This window comes from Anolis sagrei, chromosome 5 (assembly GCF_037176765.1).
Source record: "Anolis sagrei isolate rAnoSag1 chromosome 5, rAnoSag1.mat, whole genome shotgun sequence".
Taxonomy (NCBI): domain Eukaryota; kingdom Metazoa; phylum Chordata; class Lepidosauria; order Squamata; family Dactyloidae; genus Anolis; species Anolis sagrei.
Window position 1 is genome coordinate 165230986 of NC_090025.1, and position 19765 is coordinate 165250750.

General features: G+C 40.9%; 1 protein-coding gene across 3 annotated transcripts in view; it reads left to right on the forward strand.

Annotated features, from left to right (window-relative positions):
• CARD10 (caspase recruitment domain family member 10) overlaps positions 1–19765 on the forward strand; it is a 73958-nt gene that overhangs the window by 31664 nt on the left and 22529 nt on the right. For 2 of the 3 annotated variants that reach the window (XM_067469212.1, XM_060777007.2), the window contains exons 6-12: positions 408–590; positions 6388–6543; positions 7306–7431; positions 8284–8481; positions 11973–12119; positions 15141–15256; positions 18685–18725. In XM_067469212.1, the coding sequence (XP_067325313.1) occupies positions 408–590; positions 6388–6543; positions 7306–7431; positions 8284–8481; positions 11973–12119; positions 15141–15256; positions 18685–18725 (967 nt within the window). The remainder of the gene's footprint in view (positions 1–407; positions 591–6387; positions 6544–7305; positions 7432–8283; positions 8482–11972; positions 12120–15140; positions 15257–18684; positions 18726–19765) is intronic. The other variant, XM_067469213.1, reaches the window with a different exon arrangement.

The window sequence follows — 19765 nt, forward strand, 5'->3', positions numbered from 1 at the left end:
ATGTATTGAATTGCTTTTTATGTCAGTTTGTTGTAAAACATGATGTTTTGTTGCTTAATTTGTAAAATAATACAAATCCCTCCTTATTATCCAACATTTTTGCTTATCCAACATTCTGCTGGCCTGTTTATGTTGGCCATAAATGGGCCGGCAGAACGTTGGATAAGTGAGATGCTACTGTAACTAATTCCAGAAATGGTAGGTTTAGAATGAGAGACATTCTCTTTGGCCCTTCTTAAATATGCTCCCTTTCTTTTTATTGTGACTTCATGTATTCTAGCGTTGAGCTCTGTCTGGCACTTCTAGATTTAGCCTTCATGCAAATAAGGTCCTTCATAAATCACTCTTGTTACTTTCTTGGTGGTAAGCTTGCATGCGCTTGATGTTGTGGTATGTATGTATTTCAGGTCGATCAGTTGAAATGTAAGATCAGCAGCATGGAGGAGGAATGTTCCCTCCTGAGGAAACAGGCATCAATGGCTCCCCAGAGAGAGATGGAGGACCGAGGCCTTGCAGATACAATCGCTGACTTGCGAGCAGAAAACCAAAGGCTGGTTGCTTCCCTCCAGGAACTGCAGAGTGTAGTGCAGGTATTTCCTGACAAGTTTTGAGATGAATGTACAACTCATTTAACAGATGTTTTTGGAGCCATGTTCCAGTTGGTGATGGGTTGAACCAAAAGAAGGAAAAGTCCCAAGGTACTTAAAATTCAAGTGCTTTCTGACATTAACTAGATTTTAGTAGAGTCATGTCAATTTTTGAGGGGGAAAAAAACACACGTAAACCAATGAAACTACCTAAAAATATTTTCATGAAGAAGGAATTGTCATCTGGAGAATACCAGAGGACCAGATTTAACCCAAAGAATGTGTTTCATCTCCAACCTACATCCCATATAGCTTGTTTAAGGGTACATATTCTACCTGTCTACATATTCTACATCAGCAGTCCCCAACATTTTTTGAGACACAACCCCATTTTATAGAGGCAAATAGGTGACCCATTACCCCAATACATTAAAAATTAGAGCTGTTGGCACTGCTACAGGGACAACTATGGTGCCTGGACCTTACAGCAACACTTGGCTCATGGGTGATTGCTCTTGGCTGACTGCCCAGCTGGCCAAAGAAGGGAAATAACATGATGTACTGGGCATCAGATTCCTGGAAGCGGGATCATTCGATTCATGTTGACATACGATTTATTATATTTCACAGAATTTGCTGATATAGGAGAAAAGCCATTGCCACCCACCAGAAATAAGGTTGGGCACTCAGTGCACATGTATCACTATGGATCGACCGATCACAAGCCAAGCAGCACCCACATCCCATAGAGCAGTCACCGAACTGCGTGTGAATCTGGATCTCATAACAAGCTAACCCAATGAATGAAAGATTTACATGTTTTTGCAAACAAAATTCTGTGCAGAACCTGATGATGTGATTTTTTGTTTTCCCTTTTAAATGTTTTCATACTTCCCCACTGTGTTGTGACCCCTCAGAAAAAAACCCTTCATGACCCCATTTGTTTTCTTTTTTACTCAGAGGTTGATGTGACACTACTAAGGTCTAGTTAATATCAGAAAGAGCTTGAATTTAAAATATCTTGGAATTTGGAGTCGTGGCCCATGGGTTGGAACCACTGATCTACATTATTCTTTTTAATAGAGGAAATGTATGGAACAGACAAATATCCCATAACAAGTTTGTCCCAGAGCTTGGAAGTAACAGGTAACTTTGGAAGAAAGAGGCAATGAAGACACTTTGAAAAAAAAACCCCACCAACATTATGAATAAGAGGCAGATGTCTATTGTTGTATTGAATAATTATCTCTAGTTGCTTATAAAATGATGCCCAGTCATTTTAATAAGCATTTTAGCAGGAATCTTTGAAATTTTACACCATTCTCATAAGTTCTAAAGGTTTCCCCCCCTCAAAAACGCAGCAGAAGGCATTTATTTATTTATCGTGTCAGAAGTAAACCAAAGGTACAGTTGCAATGTATTTAAAAACACAAAGTTTTTAAAAACTTGGCATTGTACTAAATGTTCTTTGACCAGTAGCTGGTCACTTGGAGTGCCTCTGGTGTTGCTATAAGAAGGTCCTCCATTGTTCATGTGGCAGGGCTCAGGTTGCATTGTAATAGGTGGTTTGTGGTTTGCTCTACTCCACACTCGCATGCTGTGGACTCCACTTTGTGGCCTCATTTCTTAAGGTTGGCTCTGCATCTCGTGATGCCAGAGCACAGTCTGTTTAGTGCCTTCCAAATTACTCAGTCTTCTGTGTGTCTAGGGGGAGTCTCTTATTCGGTATCAGCCATGGCTTGAGGTTCCAGGTTTTGGCCTGCCTCTTTTGGACTCTCATTTGCTGAGGTGTTTTAGCAAGTATCTCTGTAGATCTTAGAAAACACCAGAAGTGAATTATTGCCATTAATATGTTGTAAACCACCTTGAGTCCCCCCAGGGGTGAGAAAGGCAGTATATAAATATATGAAATAAAAAATAATAATAAGAGATGTTGACAAGCTGGAAGTTGTTCAGAGAAGGTCGACTAAAATGATCAAAGGTCTGGAGATCAAAGATGCCCTATGAGGAACATCTTATATAACTGGGTATATTTAGCCTGCGGAAGAGAAGATTGAGAGGAGAAATTATAGCCATGCATAAATATGTGAAAGGGCATCATAAGGAAGATGAAACAGGCTTCCTTTCTGCTGTTTTGGAGATTAGGACTCAGAGCAATGGGTTCAAATTACAGGAAAGGAGATTCCACCTGAACATTAGGAAGAACTTAGTGACTGCACAAGCTGTTCAACAGTGGAACTCTTTACATTGGAGTGTGGTGGAAGCTCCTTCCTTGGAAACTTTTAAACACAGGGTGGATGACCATCTGTTAGGGATACCTTGATTGCACTTTTTGTGCATGGCAGAGGGTTGGACTAAGTGACCCATGTGATCTCTTCCAACTCAATTATTCTATGATTCTATGAACTGTCTTTATAGAGAGTAGATACATGTTTTCTGCTAGTAAGAATCGTACTAAACTATAACTTCATGATTCCTTAGAATGGAACCATGGCACCTACATTGATATCAGATTGAGAGAACTATGAAGTGCTAACCACCTCCTTATCTTTTGGGCTGGGAGCTGAAAAAACAAAAGTCCTAATGACAAGGTTTAGCTTTTGCTGGAGGACTTGCTTCACAGGTTAACCCCCTGTACCGGCAAGATTGAAGACCGACAGGTCGCAGGTTCGAATCTGGGGAGAGTGTGGATGAGCTCCCTCTACCAGCTCCAACTCCTCATGTGGGGACAGGAGAGAAGCCTCCCACAAGGATGATAAAAACATCAATTCATCCGGGCGTCCCCTGGGCAACGTCCTTGCAGACGGCCAATTCTCTCACACCAGAAGCGACTTGCAATTTCTCAAGTCGCTCCTGACACGATAAAAAATATCCCTGTTTTTGATCTGGAAGGCCCAATAAAGGCATGTATTATTCCAAAGGGCCAAAGAGCTTCAAAGAAGCACACATGGTAAGAAATCTGCTCATTGCAAAATTCTGGTAGCTGCAGTTTGCTATTTCTTTTTGTACCACTAATTTATAGCTTGCTGTAGTTTTTTTTTTAAATTGCTCTAAGATGTTTTCAGTTTGAAACCTTTACTCCCATCTCAAAGTTTTACCAGGCAAATATATAATTTTACTTAAGGGAAAGGATGATTGAGGAGGCAATATCTAGATATAGTTATATAAATCTATTACATGGCGGGCAAAATGTTGATATTATGTTGTATGATTTTGACTTGGAGTGTTTTAAAAATTGGTTCCATACAATATGTAATTACAAGGTTCTTATCTTGGAAGACATGTGTCCATCTCTCCATGTTAGAAATGAACTAAAAAGACTTGTTGAATTATAACATTTTGACTGTATGGCATCAATCTGACACATCCTGACACTTTCCATTCAACCTGTAGTGAATAGTTGTCACCACTCAGGGCCCTCATATCAGTTATTTGTAATTTATTGATAGTTGGGCACACATTATGTAATTTGAAAGATAGTGGAATGATCTGAGTAGAGGTCTAGGATGGGGAAGAATCAGGATCAAATATCTATTTATTCACAAAATTCACTGTGCTTGTTGCTATCTTATTTCAACTTACCTCAGAAGGTTAAAATGGAGGAATAGGTGACAAAGATAAAGTGAAAGTAGGAAGAACTGCATGTATAGTTTTAATTCTATACTGTAAGCTGCCTTGGCTTCCAAATGGTGGGTGGTATATGACTTAAATTGAATGAATGAATATTGCCTTGAGCTCTTTGAAGAAAACAAGGCAATAACAGCAGTTGTTAAAAATAGCCAACTAATGTATTGTGCAAGGCTTTCATGGCTAGAATCACTGGGTTGTTGTAGGTTTTTCGTGCTGTATGGCCATGTTCTAGAAGCATTCTCTCCTGACATTTTGCCTGCATCCATGGCAGGCATCCTCAGAGGTTGTGAGGTCTCACAATTTCTGAGAATGCCTGCCATAGATGCAGATCAGGAGAGAATGATTCTAGAACATGGTCATATAGCCCAAAAAACCTACAACAACCTAGCCAACTAATATTTGTTTTTCTATCACCCAAGGAGCTCTGAGCAATATGGAGAGCTTCAGTGGAAATAAGGTCAGCTTTAGGAACATAAAAGTTGAGTGTGAAACCCTCCCTAGTGACTGAAATGTTATTGTATGGAGCAGTCAGTCAAGTTTATTATTATATGCCTTCACTTTATGGGCAGAGGTGCAATTTGTTCTCTTGTTGTCTTATGGGGCTAAGATCAGTGGCATACGCCAATCTAGCCCTGGTCACCCATGGAACTAGCCGTCTCTCATCAGACAACTGCGTGTTGGCTCTGTGGCTGAAGGATGGTGGAACCGGCATACCACCACCACAGTGGCAACATGGAAGTCTTCCTGTGTTGCCACTGACTTTAATGGGGGGAAGCCACAGGCTCCATTATTCGTTCCATGGGATCAGCTGCTGGAGGTACCTGGCAATACAAGGTGTTGGAAGATGGCTTCCCCACGTCCTACAGCAAAGTGGAGTGATGTGGGACATTTTTGGCAGTTGTGTGATGAGGTATCTAAGGTAACCATTCTTGGTTGGCAGCTGCTGGTCTTGGGCAGGTTGTCCTTTGTTTTCCCCAGGGAAGCCTGGGAATTGTTACTCCTGAGTGGTAAAGAAAAGAAATATCTAACCAAGAATTATCAGCATCCACAATGGAACAAAAATCTAATTGTTCTTTGGAGGAACCCATAATATTCAAACTGACATAAAATTGCTGCAAAGACAAACCTTTAGACCAGAGGCTGGATGACCATCTGTTGGGGATGCTTTGAATGTGTTTTTCCTGTATGGCAGGAAGTTGGACTTGATGATCCAGGTGATCTCTTCCAATTTTGAGGCTCCGTGACTTCCCATGCTGGAGTTGGGGAAAGTATTACTGAATTTAATTTGCCATATTTCCCACAAAACTTGACTTTTAGATGGCTTACAAAATTAAAATATAGTATTTAAAGATTGTCAATGCATGGTAATGTGAATTAGTGGTCCGAAGGTTAGTCTAGACTTGTGAGATCGAAGATTTCTTAGATCTGTGCAATCATTAGGCAGTCTTTTTTCAAACTGTTCTACTTTACAGGGTTGTTGTGAATGTAAAGTGTGAAGGAGGACAGCATTTATTGCAACTCATTAGAAAAAAATGTGGGGTATAAATGTAACATAATAAATAATAAAGGGCCATATTGTAGAATGAATGGATAAAATCTGCTATTCTAAAGTAGGAATTCTTAATCTTTTCTGCTCAGTATCCCCTTTGGTCTGATACATTTTTATGTGACTCCAGGTATATGGTGTAAAAATAGGTATAAAAATGAAAAATTTACTGTTAGCAAATCAGTATTTGCAAGGCTTATTGAACAGACTGGTTTTCCTTTTGTATGAAGTACAGCTGAAGCATCTTCTACAAAGTCCACAGTAAACACGGTACAACAGATTCATGTAAATGTCTAAAGCAGTCACAAGGAATTTCTTCACAAGTCCTATGGGGCCCATGCCGTTGTGCCGGCAATTGCTGGTGAAAGGGAAGGTGTGCGGGGTGCCTCATGGTGCCCTGCACACCCTCCCTTCTTTGCCCATTTATTTTGCCCCATGTGAAGAGGTGCAAGGTGACATTCAGAAAATAAATTTTGGGACCCCAGCACTGAGTGTCTAGAGGACATGACAAAGATTAAAATCTGTCCAATTTTGAAGGCTTGCTGACTGCTGTTGCTCACTCCACTTGTCTTGCTGTACCAAGCTATTCCTAGCAGGGAGTGATTTTGCTCTCATCTTGCTTAGACAGCAGGTGAAGGCCAGGTGCCGGGCTCTGAGAGGATCCTGCTAGACATTCTGGAGCATGACTGGAAGGAAGCACAAGCTGACCGACAAGAATTATGTCAGAAACTAGACTCTGTGCAGAATGAGCTGCAGTGGGCAGAGGAGCTGAGAGATAAGGTAAGTTGCCCTCATCCTGCAGTGAGGCACTCTTTTTGAAAAAGGCATTGATGAAATTGCACACTTCCAACTGTGGTTACAATGCATCCAGTCTTTAGTACAGTTTGGGAGATGGGATCATGTTAGTGGACAAAAGTTGGTTTTGTCAATTTTGGCAACTGTATAAAGAGAATCTAAATCTGTTTTAGAGAATCCCACCTACAGCAGCTTGGACTGACCTAATCTGGTGCCAGCAGACATTATTTTTGGCCATTTCTGTTCTGGCTTCTGGGAAGTGCTGGCCCATATGGAGTTGTGGGCACCATGGGTTGCATAATTTTGGCCTCTTGACTCCCTTTGCCTATGTTTTGAACTACAGTTGATAAACAAAGATAGCACACATATTTACATCCAGAGCTTGAAAGTAGCACATTTCTAGTAATTCATTATTTATGAAAAATTGTTATAACAACTAGTAACATGGTTAATTCTGTGTATCTGGTAACCATTATTTTTTGGGTGCAAAATGCTTTGAAGGTGGAATCTTATGAGTATTTTTCAAAGATGACACCATTTTCCTTTGGTAAATGTTTTGAAGAAGAGAACTAGTAAATAACATGTAACGTAACATGCTGCAAACAATAACAGCAACACTAACATTGTATCGTTAATAGTAAGAATCTGAATCTGAATCTGAGGTCTCTTCCAACTCTTTGATTCTATGATTCTATGAAATTATTTCCCTCTGGAAAATACAGTGTGTTCTGCATTTTCCTCTCTTAGTATTTGCAAGATATGGAGGATCTGCAGCTGAAGTACCAGACCTTGCAGAAGAACTGTGACCTATACAAGCACAGAATGAACACTGTCCTGGCTCAACTGGAGGAGATTGAGAAGGAAAGAGATCAGGTGAGTTGCTTTGTTAACAGTGATCTTTTCTTCAGCTTATTTGGCAATGGTGACAAATACCCCTAGTAAATTGGTAGAATACCTCTTGACAAAATACCCCTGTTGCATGTGAATAGACCTCACTTCAGAGCTCATGACTTCATGAGGCAAGGCTCAGAGAGAAGGAAGGGGTTAATACAGTATTTGTAAGGACATTGGTGGACATATACATGCATAAGAGAGTTTGTGATCTCATGAGATAGTCAAGAAGAGCAAACTCTCTGATGAAGTCTGATGATGAGTTGGCTAGGGAACGGACCAGAATGCTGGTGTATAATAATTCTCTATCAATTAGGAACCCCAGTAGTGTAAAGCAAGGCTTGGGCTGGAGATTGGTATCCTTGGGCATTTGTAAAAACCGGAGCATTTTGGGATCTCTAAACTTCTCCTGCTGCTACTGAAAAAGGCAATAGGAGGAGATCAAAAGCTTGAAACTCCCTAGGAAGAGTCCTCTGCTCTCACCCTCCAATTGAAGTAGTGTTTCCTTCCTACTGATCATAGTATAGAACAGGAATAAGAAGAACTCATGACCCTCCAGGAGCAATTGGACTTCAACTCCCATCACCCTTGGGCATGTTGGCTAGGTTTCATGGGAGCTGCCTTCTAGTAACATCTGAAGAGCTACAGTAACCTTCCTCTGTGGTTACGAGTAGCAGAATAAATTATGGAGATACATGCAGAGTTGCTTGATTTGCATAATTTATTCAGAGCTGAACTTTTGAGGGAGGAGGATACAGCATGTGTCTTGTTCTTCCTGTAATCTTACCTGCCCAAGATATCTTTGCCTCTCCACCAGGACTATCTTTCTTTCAGGCAATACAGAGCCGAGACAGCATTCAATTGCAGTATTCCCAGAGCCTCATTGAGAAGGATCAGTACCGTAAGCGTGTCCGGACCTTGGAGGAAGAGAGGGATGAATTGCTGAGCAAAGTTACACAGGCGGAAGGCAAGATTGGCACTCTGGAGGCACAGCTGCAGCGTTGTCATTGCACTCGAAGCCTGGCAAAGAAGGTGTGTTTAAAAGAAGGAAGTCTCCAGTGCAAAACAGAGAAAAGGTTGCTATCTTTGTAAGAGGGATGAGGAAGAGAAGTGTAGAAATTGAGTGGGGAAAAGCTAGAATTGCAGGAAGGGAGAACAGAACCACTTGTGTGCTGAAGAGACAGTTCTGGGTGTCAAATGGCTATTTCTGCATACCCCTAGACTTTGCCAGGCGGCACCCTATGTTTCACCATACATCCAGTCTGTTTGTTTGTTCTCCCGCAGAGGCTTCTGCGGGATGTAATTTGCCATTCATTCATATTTTGCTCCCCTAAGCCTATTTAAGATGTGAGAAGCATTCAAAAATCTGTGGGACTAGGAAAACTATGGTTTACAGACAACTTGTGTTGACCACAATTGGACACAGTATTCCAGGGGATGTCTGCTCAAAACTGGATAGAGTTGTGCTACTACAGTATAGTCTTGCTTATCCAACCTTTGCTCATTCAACATTCTGTATTATCCAATGCAATCTGCCACCTGCCCGGATCCACAGCTGTTTCAATACATTGCAATGCTTTGGTGCTAAATTAATAAATACAGTAATTACTTCATAACGTTACTGTGTATTGAACTGCTTTTTCTACCGATATACTGTAAAAATGATGTTTTGGTGCTTAATTTGTAAAATCATAATGTAATTTGATGTTTAATAGGCTTTTCCTTAATCCCTCCTTATTATCCAACATTTTCGCTTATCCAATGTTCTGCTGGCCCATTTATGTTGGATAAGTGAGACTCTACTGTGCTTCCTTCAATTGACACTATACTATATATTCTCCCCAGAACTGCAGTGGCTTGTTTTGTAGATAAACTGTTGTTAAAGAGAGCTGAAGATATTTTGATCACGGGCATCACTGTTCATGTGCATTTTTGTCCTCCCATCTGATCAAACAAAATGGGCAAGCTTTTAACAAGCACTTTCCAGAAAAAGTAGCCCTTTGAAAATTAGAAATAATAGTAGGATGAATATGTAATGACTTGTGTAAACCATGTGTAATGACTTCTGACATGTCAGCTTTCCCCTTCTGATAGTAAAATCAGAAAAAGACCCTGATAATTTTCTCTATCACAGTGAGAATGGCCAATACTGGTCCTATTTTCCTTGTCTGATAGGGACCAAGAAAAGGTGGCCCACCGATAATGGTGGATGTCCAATGGATGCACATCAGCATGCTTTTAAAATCACTATCTAGATCTCTACCAGTACATGGCTAGATATTTGTGTTTGTTCTGAGGCCAGTTTTCTGCTCTGGAACTCTCAAAACCAAACAAACAAAAAGTGATAATAAACCCATTTGTGAAAAATGTATTTTTTGATGTCAAACAATAAGTCTTCCATTCTACAACCTTTTAAAAAGGTTATTTGATGATTCCAGAGGAGGCAAATTTACTATTTTATGGCAGAAAAAAGGGATACCCAGGAAGTCTGGACATAAAAACAGTCTTGGAAGGATTAAACCTGCATGGCCTCATTTTCCCTAGTCCTGTCCTGGGAGTTGCTTATTGGATCTTTGGAAAGTGACAGATTCCGGCTTGCAAACATTATATATTGTATGAACAAAGGCAGAAAAATTCGGCATTGGTTGTAGTGTTGGTACTGTTAGGCATCAGCTGAGGCTACATTACAACAAGGCCCATTGCTAGTCCTTGAAGCTTCTTCTAGCCCAGATTTTTCTGTGCCTTTGTTGCCCCTTCACTGCCTCCTCACTGCCTGTCTCTAAATGGGATCAATGACAGAAGCAGAGGTTGGAAATATGACCTTTTTTTGAACTACAATTCTCAGAGTCTTTCTGCCAATTTGACGATTGGCCATGCTGGCTGGGATTCTCGAATTACAGTCCAGAAGAATAAATTTTGCAAGCTCTGGACAGACGTTAAGAGCAGGAACAACCGCTGGCCGTTTCCCCTCTCCATCTGTAGTTACAGCTGTAGTTGTACGGAATAGGAAAGAGTTAAGATGATGGATACAAGAAACACTGTCAGAGAAGATCAGTGAAAACTGGTCTCATCTCATGTCTCTTTATATGGAGTGGAATGCAGAGTCCTTTGTTGTTAGTTGCTGTCAAGTCGGCTTCAACTTATGGCAGCCCTACAAATGAGAGATGTCCAAGACACTTTGTTATCAACACTCCTGCTCAAATCCTGCAAACTCAGGGTTGTGGCTTCTTTGATTGAGTCTATTCCCCTGCAATACAGTCTTCCTTTTATCCTACTGCTTCCCACATGACAAAGCATTTTCAAAAACAGGGTCCTAAATATATAAAAATGTGAATAGTTTCTCAGGAATAAGACTTACCATGTTCAGTGGAGTGTGCCACCAGAGAAGTGTATGGATGCCAACCAAAAAGGAATCATAAAACTGGGGCACATTTTTGTTACAGTAAGTTGTAACATAGTCAAGTATGTGTGTGTGTTAAAGAAAACCTTATGCTTTTAATTATTATGTGCAACTGCTAATGTAGTACGTTTGGACCACATCCAGTGGGGTATAACTGTATGGTTTTTAGAATACAGTCCAGTTTTTGCTCTGAGGAGCCTTTGCTCAGGCATTTTGCTCAGCCATTTTTGCTGCTCTCTCATTTGGATGAAGAAGAAGAAGCCTTATTCTGTATTGCTTACAAAGACTATGTAAATTTGTTGCACTGTTTGTAACATTGCAAGTTTATATTTTAACTCTGTTGATAAAAGTAAAGTTTTTCTGTTCTTTTGCCTCGGTGCAATGTTATTGTGTCTTCTGCTTTGGACCAGACTAAATACCACTTAAACGCAACAATTTTGTCCTTGGAGTCTCCTCGGGATCTGAATGGTGACTCCTAAAATCACAAACGGGATAGTTTTCTCCAGGACCAGCCTATATATTTTGTTGCCTGAAGCAGCATAACAAGGCCTCTCTCTCATCCCAAAGTCTGGCTGCTTAGTGCCTCAATTAAGTTGTTCTGACACACAGCAGAAAATTGTGTAAAAGTCTTTCTTTGTCAGTAAAATAATAATAATAATACTCCCCCATATCTGTGTGCCCATTGCTAACAGTTTCATTTACTCGTGTCTGACAAAATATGACCTCTTTAGGCATTTTCTAGGTCCTCCAACCTACCTCTATGGCATTTTTGGTTCAGAGGTCTTTCATTTCAACATGGTTCTCTATTATCAGTGGTTTCACTCATCTGGGATCATATCACCCATGGATACAGAGGTCATACTGTAGTAACAACAAATACATTAATTAAGGATTTGCTTCCTTTTCATGATATTCTTGACCTGAGGTAGCTGCCTCATTGTACCTAAACCTGGTTTAGGTTTTCTCTCATGGCCTCAACTTTTTTCCTCCCTAAAATTATTACAGTATGTGGGTTCACTAGAGTGTTTAGGTTCAGGCATGTTTAAGATTCAGCACATTTTGTTATTGTTGAAGGAATTTATTCTATCTTGTAACAAATTGCTTTCTTTCTCCCCCTTCTTAGATGTGTTCCTCCTCCTATTCTCTCTGTTCCATCCTCAGTAGCACTTGGAGCATGATAGAGAAGCCTTCAACCCTTGAGGATGGGATGGGAGACGCACCGGGCATGCTGGACATTGCATTTCCTGAGGATTGTATAAACCAGGAGGAGGTAAGAGGAGAAATGTATACACTGGAGTGGGGTGGAGGTCATACCTTATATATGGAAAGACCCAGGTTTAGTCATCTATATATTTTGTTAAGCATGCCTTGTGGTAGGTGATGAAAAAGCATACTCTCCACATTGATGAGAATTGGGTCACACATGGCTAAGCACCATCAGTGTGGTGAAGTTATTCATGAGGAAGAAACACAAACTTCATCACATTTATTAAATACTACCAAGCCACCCACTTAAGAAATGCCAACCTACTGTGTTCATCGCTTGACATAGACTTCAAGTGTTGGGTAGAAATATCTTGGGGTTTAAAAAGCATTGCAAGGGGTTACCTTTTGTGGAAGTGGCCTTAGTTAACTGAGTGCAAACTACTTTTGAACTTTGAATCTGGTTTGCAAAAATGGACATAAGCTGAGGGCAAAGGGGGGAAAGTCAGATAAGAAGAGAGAATCTGGAATATTTTAAGAGAAGGAGAAATGCTTGGGAATGGGGTATCATTAGCAGAGAATTTGGGATTGATGGAATAATGAAAGCAATCCTATTAAGTTATAATTGTTCTAATTTCCACACATTAGCTTAAAAATTCTCCAGAGTTTTCCAGATTTTTGTCTAAAACTTAAAGGTATTACTCTGTTTTTCCATTAAAGCTGAGATCTTTAAAAAGATAACAGTTTCACCCCAATACTCGATATCTATATGATGTTTATTGTTTGTTTATATCCTGTCTTATCCCTTGAGCTCAGGTTGGTTGCTAGCAATTTTGATATTGATTTGGATTCATGTACCTGAAAAAGCCAATTAAAAATATCACATAAACAGAATTAGGACTACAGAGGCAGGGAGACAGGGAGACAAACAGAATGTTAAAATGTGTGAGTCAGATGTTGTCTGGAAATCTTCACATATCTCATCCAGTCTTCGCAGTAACCTGTGAGATTTAGTGTTGTGTTAGGCAAATGATGTTTAACTGTTTTGGTTTAGGATTAGAGCAATAAAATCCTAGAGTTGGAAGAGACCACATGGGCCATCCTGTCCAACCCCCTTCCATGCAGGAATACACAATCAAAGCACTCCTGACAGATGGCCATACAGGCTCTGTGTAAAAGCCTCTAGAGAGGGAGATGCCACCACAATCTGAGGCAGCATATTCCATGGTGGAACAGCTCTTATTGTCAGACAGTACTTCCTAATATTCAGGTAGAATATCTTTTCCTACAATTTTAATCCATTACTTCAGGTCATTTATTCATCAAGGTTGCAGAAACAGGCACTCTACATTCCTCATTGCACAGTGGAGCAGTAATCAAATACTTAGGTAGATATGTGATTGATTGAACAGCAAAACATGGTATAGCACAATCACTATGTCGCCAGTGATTGCTGTCGCAATGGCACAGCCCGAAAGGGCCATGTGAAGAGGGCCATAGAGTTAAGGTTAGTTCCAGTGACTTATCAAACTACAAACCCCAGGATTCCAAGGGAAATGGTCATAGCTCTTTAAAGTGGACCATAATGCTGTAATAGTACAGTATGAAAGGACCTTGTGATGCTGGATGTATAGGACATTTATAGCAGCCTTTTACTATCTAGTGCCTTCCCATCCTTGTTAACTAGCTGATATGGGGATTATGGTACCTGGAATGGAATAAATTTGAATGAAGTATACAGGTCTTTGTGTTGTCGAAGGCTTTCATGGCCAGAATCGCTGCATTTCTGTGAGTTTTCCAGACTATATGGCCATGTTCCAGAAGCATTCTCTCCTGACATTTTGCCCACATCTATGAAAGGCATGCTCAGTAGTCATGAGGTCTTGTTATGCCCTTGTTGCAAGCCACCTCAATCCTGCTAAAATGCATTTCTGAAAATAAATTGTATGTGAAACTGATGCTGTCGTCACTATGTTAATCCTCTCCTATAAGCAGCTGGCTGTTTGCGGCGCATTATCAGTGGAGCAGTTAGTAGATTTTCTAAGGTAGTAACTGAGCCTGTGTGTATAGTTTGCTGCAGTGGAATATTTACTGTGAGCTTTTGGAGCTATAGAAAAACAAGTCAGTTATGTAATAGGAAACAGCCTCCATTAGGGACACATTCCCCCCCCCCCCTCAATAAAATCCTAGAAGAGGTCTTCTGAATGCACCTCTAACCCCTTTTTTTGACAGCAACTCATGGAATCCTTTAAAAAGAGGAAATTATGCCTCTAAATGATGCAGTTTTCCACTAAAATATGTAGGGTCCCATCAGTTATTTTAGCCGAAATAATTATCATTGAAATAAAGTGGATTTTTTTTAATGGCTGCAACTTTTAGGTCTCTTATTCTTTCATTTGTGGATCTAGTACAGTCTCTGAAGGGTACTAGATTTGGAAAACAATGCCCAGACCCCCAGAGCTTGCTCCCTCATGATTTAAATGTGAAACAGCAAAACAAACTTACCCTCCCCAATCCTATACTTTTGCCTTCATAACTATTTATTTTGTTTATACATAAATGTGTACTTAGTAAATTGACTGGTTAAAACTCTTTAATTAATCCATGGGAGGGAAAAGGTGCCACCTCAGGACTATACCCCTCCCATTTTTTTGTGTCAGGAGTGACTTGAGAAACTTCAAGTCATTTCTGATGTGGAGAATTGGCCATCTGCAAGTACATTGCCCAGGGAATGCCCGGATATTTTACCTTCCTGTGGGAGGCTTCTCTCACGTCCTCACATGAGAAACTGGAGCTGACAGCCTCCTGGATTTGAACCATTGACCTTTCAGTCATCAGTCTTGCCAGTACAAGGGTTTAACCCATTGTGCCACTGGGGGCTCCCCCTCTCATTCAAAGGTACAATAATAATGGTGGGATGTGCCACCTTCCAAGGTCCTGATTATGTTCAGTGTGTCTCCCCAGCCTCTGATAGGTGCTCACCCCAGATTTTATCATTTCAGTCCAGTTAATAAATAACAAGACACATAAATTTGGATAGAATCTGTCTTGACTCAAAGATTTCCTCTTCCACCCCATTTCTCCTCAGGAAGTGACTCCAGACAGAGAGAAGGACATAAATCGTCTTTCCATCTTCCCCTTCCCACCCTGTGCTGGTTCCATCCTTCGACGTCAGCGTGAAGATGGACTGGTCCCCATCAAGAGGTGATGCCTGGAATCCCCAGCTCTCTGAACCATGGGATTTCTTCCTCTTGGGCTGCATATAGATGTTAAAGTGTGTGTAGGGTGGGGGACACTAAGCTTGGATACATTGGACTCAGGGTCCTATAATAGGAATGTATGCTGTGAGCACTCAAATTGAAGATATGGTAGCAAATGGTGGGAGGGGGAGAAGGAGAATTAGGATTTTTAGTAAAAATAATTTGGAGGTTTCAAGTTACTGTAGATTCCTGGGGTAAACAGTTAAAGTTTTGACTTCTGGAGAAGACAGTAGGCTGTTGAATTGAATATGCTGTCAAAGAAAGTACCTGTTTGGCTAAAGATGAGAAGAAAATAATGGCTGTGGATCAAAGAAGCAGTGACTGACAATCCCATTTCAATGGGACCATGGATCTGTTCAAAGCATTGAACTTCCATCTCCTAAACAAGCTCCATGTCCTTAAAGTTAAGGCTAAAGTCCAGGAGTCAGCTCAATGCCCCATTGTCATTTACCTAGGTGCCACTGGATAAAAGAAAGGGTGGATGACCATTATATTTGAAATGAGGAAAGGAAACTTGCTAATGGTGTATATGACAGAAGATCATTATTATAATGAGCTGAGGAAATATCCTTGTAGATGAAAAAGCGAAGTTATGGCACTGGTCAAGATCTAGAATGGATGACTGTGCTCAAGGAAGTTCCTTGGATGGAATCTTAGGGGAGGTAAATTTGAAAAGTCACTTGTATGTCTGACCTGTAAGCTTAATGTGGTCCATACATTGATAGTCAGAATCTGGCTTGATGAGGTACCTCCATACCTTACTATCTTTTAGCCATGAAGATGACAGGGAACAATATGAAGCTGTTGTCTTTGATTAGTGCCTGGAGGTAAAAAATGTCCAGATTCCCCTGTGTGTTACTCTTCCTTTCCATTGGGTGGTAGAGCAATGTGGAAAATTGGACACTCACTTTTGAGAAAATATCACAATAAAAATAAAGCAACTGATTGAACTGGTATCTGCAAGTACTAGCTGGGGGAACATCAACACTGTAGAATTAATGTAGTTTGATACCAGTTTAATTGCAATGGATTGAAAATATAGAATCATGGGAACAATAGTCTTATAAGATCTTTAGTGCTGGAGACTCACTATACTACAAATCCCATGACTCCATATCATTGAGCCATACCGGTTAAGGTAGTGTCAAATAGCACAAATTCTACAGTGTAAGTTTCAGCCTTTGGATCTCAAATGGCAACTATTAACTGGCAGTTGGTGCTGCCCATATCTCTTATGAGGTTTGTTTGGGCTTTAAGAAAACTAACCAAGATGTTGAACTCTAGCATAGAAAATTGCAATCCAAAGAAGTTCAGCACCTTGGATAGCTACTTTGAGGCTCAACTTAAAATAGAGAACTAAGTGCCCTTCCACACAGCCCTTTATCCCAGAATATCAAGGCAGAAAATCCACAATGTCTGCTTTGAACCGGATCATCTGAGTCCACAATCTGGGATTTTCTGTCTTGATATCCTGGGATAAAGGGCTGTGTGGAAGGGCTCTGATTCATCATCCTATCCTCTCTCTGGCCCCATCCACACAGTACCTTAATCGCAAGAGCTCCCATTTCAAAATGTGGGGTGGCTAAATGACGTCACTGGAAAACACTTGATGGTTTACTATAAAGGAGGACACTGTTGAATAAAAAAGTCTTCTTTTATCCCATTTCTGGCTGAAAGCTGTGGATATTTGCATGTCTGTGTGACTCTGCATGACAGAAAACACGTGTTTTCCTTCCCTCCTCCCTGTGGAGACTGCTCCAGCCGATGTCCGTCCCTTTTAAAAAGCCTGAAACAGCTGACCAGCTGATTGGACTGTCAAATGGATTCACAGCTGACTGAAAAGAAGCACGGACGGAGATCCATTAGAACTCTTTAATAAATACTGTAAACCCTGTAACACTGCAAACAGAGCTTTAATAAATAATTAGGAGAAGGGAGAAATCCAGAGGAAGCTTTTTTGATTCCCTCCATTATGCACTGATTTGCATATGTGCACATGTGAATATGCTTGTATACATTCTATATACATCCTACGCGCATATATGGATCAGTGCATAATCATATACTTAAAAAAACTTCCAGCGGATGTCCCTTGTCCACCCTCCATTTTATCCTGAGACACAGAAGGGAGGCCAGTGAGGATGTCGGGGAAAGAAATCCCAGAACTAGCAGTTCAGTGTGGGATCTGCTCTGAAGTCATCTTAGGGCCCTTCCACACAGCCTTATATCTCAGAATATCAAGGTAGAAAATCCCACAGTATCTGCTTTGAACTGGGTTATCTGAGTCCACACTGCCATGTATTCCAGTTCAAAGCAGATAATGTGGGATTTTATTCATCTGTGTGGAAAGGGCCTTAGAAATCTTGTGATTTGGTGCTATCTGGAAGTGCCCTCTGTCCTCATCTGTATTCCAGAGCTGATTAACTCCCCATGTGAGCCGTGTACAGCATACATCCAAGGAAGGCTGGAAGGAGGAATGGGGACAGAAAGCCTGTGCCCAACTGAATATTACTCCCCATTCATACTTTGAGGAAGACAATATATGAAAACCCCAGAGCAGATTGGGACAAATGCATCCTAGAACTGTACACCACTATTTTAATGGTAGTTTATTTTACAAGGCTGTGTTCCACGCTCCAGGCATTCCTATCTCAGCCCCATTCTTATCTAGCACTGGGATAAGGTGGAGTGGAATAATAAAACAGCCCGGGTGCATGTGGGACCTGGGGACCCTTTTGATTGCCAGTCTCTTTCCTCCCGACTTTCTATTCTAAGACAGAAAGTTATTCAAGTGGGCAATTAAAATCTCATCAAGTTTTCATCACACTTAACATTCAGGAATCAAGATGGGCATGGGAGCAAAGGGACCCTGCTCAGAGCTGGAAAAAAGAGAGAAATGGCAGCTTTAATTCTAGCCTGGTTTTTCAATTATCATGGCTCTGTCTCTGCTGTCTTTGCCATATGTTGTAGAGCTCCAGAAATCGCCTTTGAGAACAACAACTCCCAGAATCCCCCGGCTGTACTATCTGGGAGTTCTAGGAATTGTCACCCCAAAAAGGAACTTTTTCAAGCTGTGGTTGTGCCAAGGAACTGTCAAAAATACCTGGGAAGCCGAGTTAGTACAAAGGGATGTTGAGAAAAGCTATACCTTCTCTGCCCCCAAGTAGAAGAAGGAGGCTGAGTAAATGTAAAAAAAAACCAAAAAACCTGTAGAAATGTAAAACACACCAGCATGGTGATGATCTTAATAGCGCTTGTCATTATCTTTGAAGAACAGTGTTAGAGGGAGATAGATTGGGGGCGAAAACAGCTTTGATACATGTAAGATTGTGAATTAACGTCACTCTTTCTGTCTCTCCTTTGTGCCTTCAGTCAGTCTTATGGGTCCTTTGGCAGCATGGAAGACTTAACAGGTATTGCTCATATTATTGAATTTCTCCTTGAAAGCTGCATTGAGAGGATGGGAGGGGCTTCCCCAATTGCTTGACTGGGTTCCCCACAAGGGGGTGCCCTTGCTCCACACTTCTCCTCCGCGCTCCGGGAGCCCCTCCAGGGCTCACCCTCCCTCTTGCATGCATGCATGGATGCCTCTGTTCTTGGGCGATTCCGGTCTGGTGTGTTTAATTTATAGTGGATTTTTTTATTTGACAATTCGATTCAGTTTCAGAGGAGTAGGAACTGCAATTGATAAATGCTTCAGCTTCAGGCCGTTATTGGTTCCTCTTGACAGGCTGTAAATCTCTAGAGCATGTCTCACTGTATATCTCGGGCCTGGCTAGATTTGTGGCATTTTTCTCTACCAATGTATCTACCCAGGAGGATTGGATTATGTGCAAAAAGGACTGCCTGGCTTCTGAATTCAGATGCAAAGGATGGGGGAGTTTCCTAGGGACCATTCAACATATAGCTGAATCCAGTTCACATTTCTTCTGTTGCCGCCTTTGTTAGATATCCAGTGCAGGTATTATTGGAATGCAGGAGAGACTGTGCTGAGTAATCCATTTTCAGGACCTTATAAATGGGAGGGGGGAGGTCTTTAAAATTGCTTCTTTTCAAAGATACTGTTTTGGATTACAATCCTAGATCCCCAGTCAACCTGACTGTATTGGCTAGGAGAATACTGGGAGTTGTAATTGAAAAGGTAATTTTTCCAAGCTCTTCTTTACTGCAGGGAAGCTACTTTCTTATGATCCTGCATGGCCGATTTAACAATTAAATGACCCAGCTATGGAGGTTGCAAGTAATTGTCTCATCATACTCTTCGGACACCCTCCCAATTTAGAAGGCATACACTTTCATCCCCCAGCCTGGAAACCTCAAAGTATGTTTGTTTGAAATGCCCAACAACTTTTATAGAAATGTATTGTCAAAGGCTTCCATGGCTGGAATCACTGAGTTGTAAGTTTTTCGGGCTATATGGCCATTTTTTAGAAGTATTCTCTCCTGACGTTTC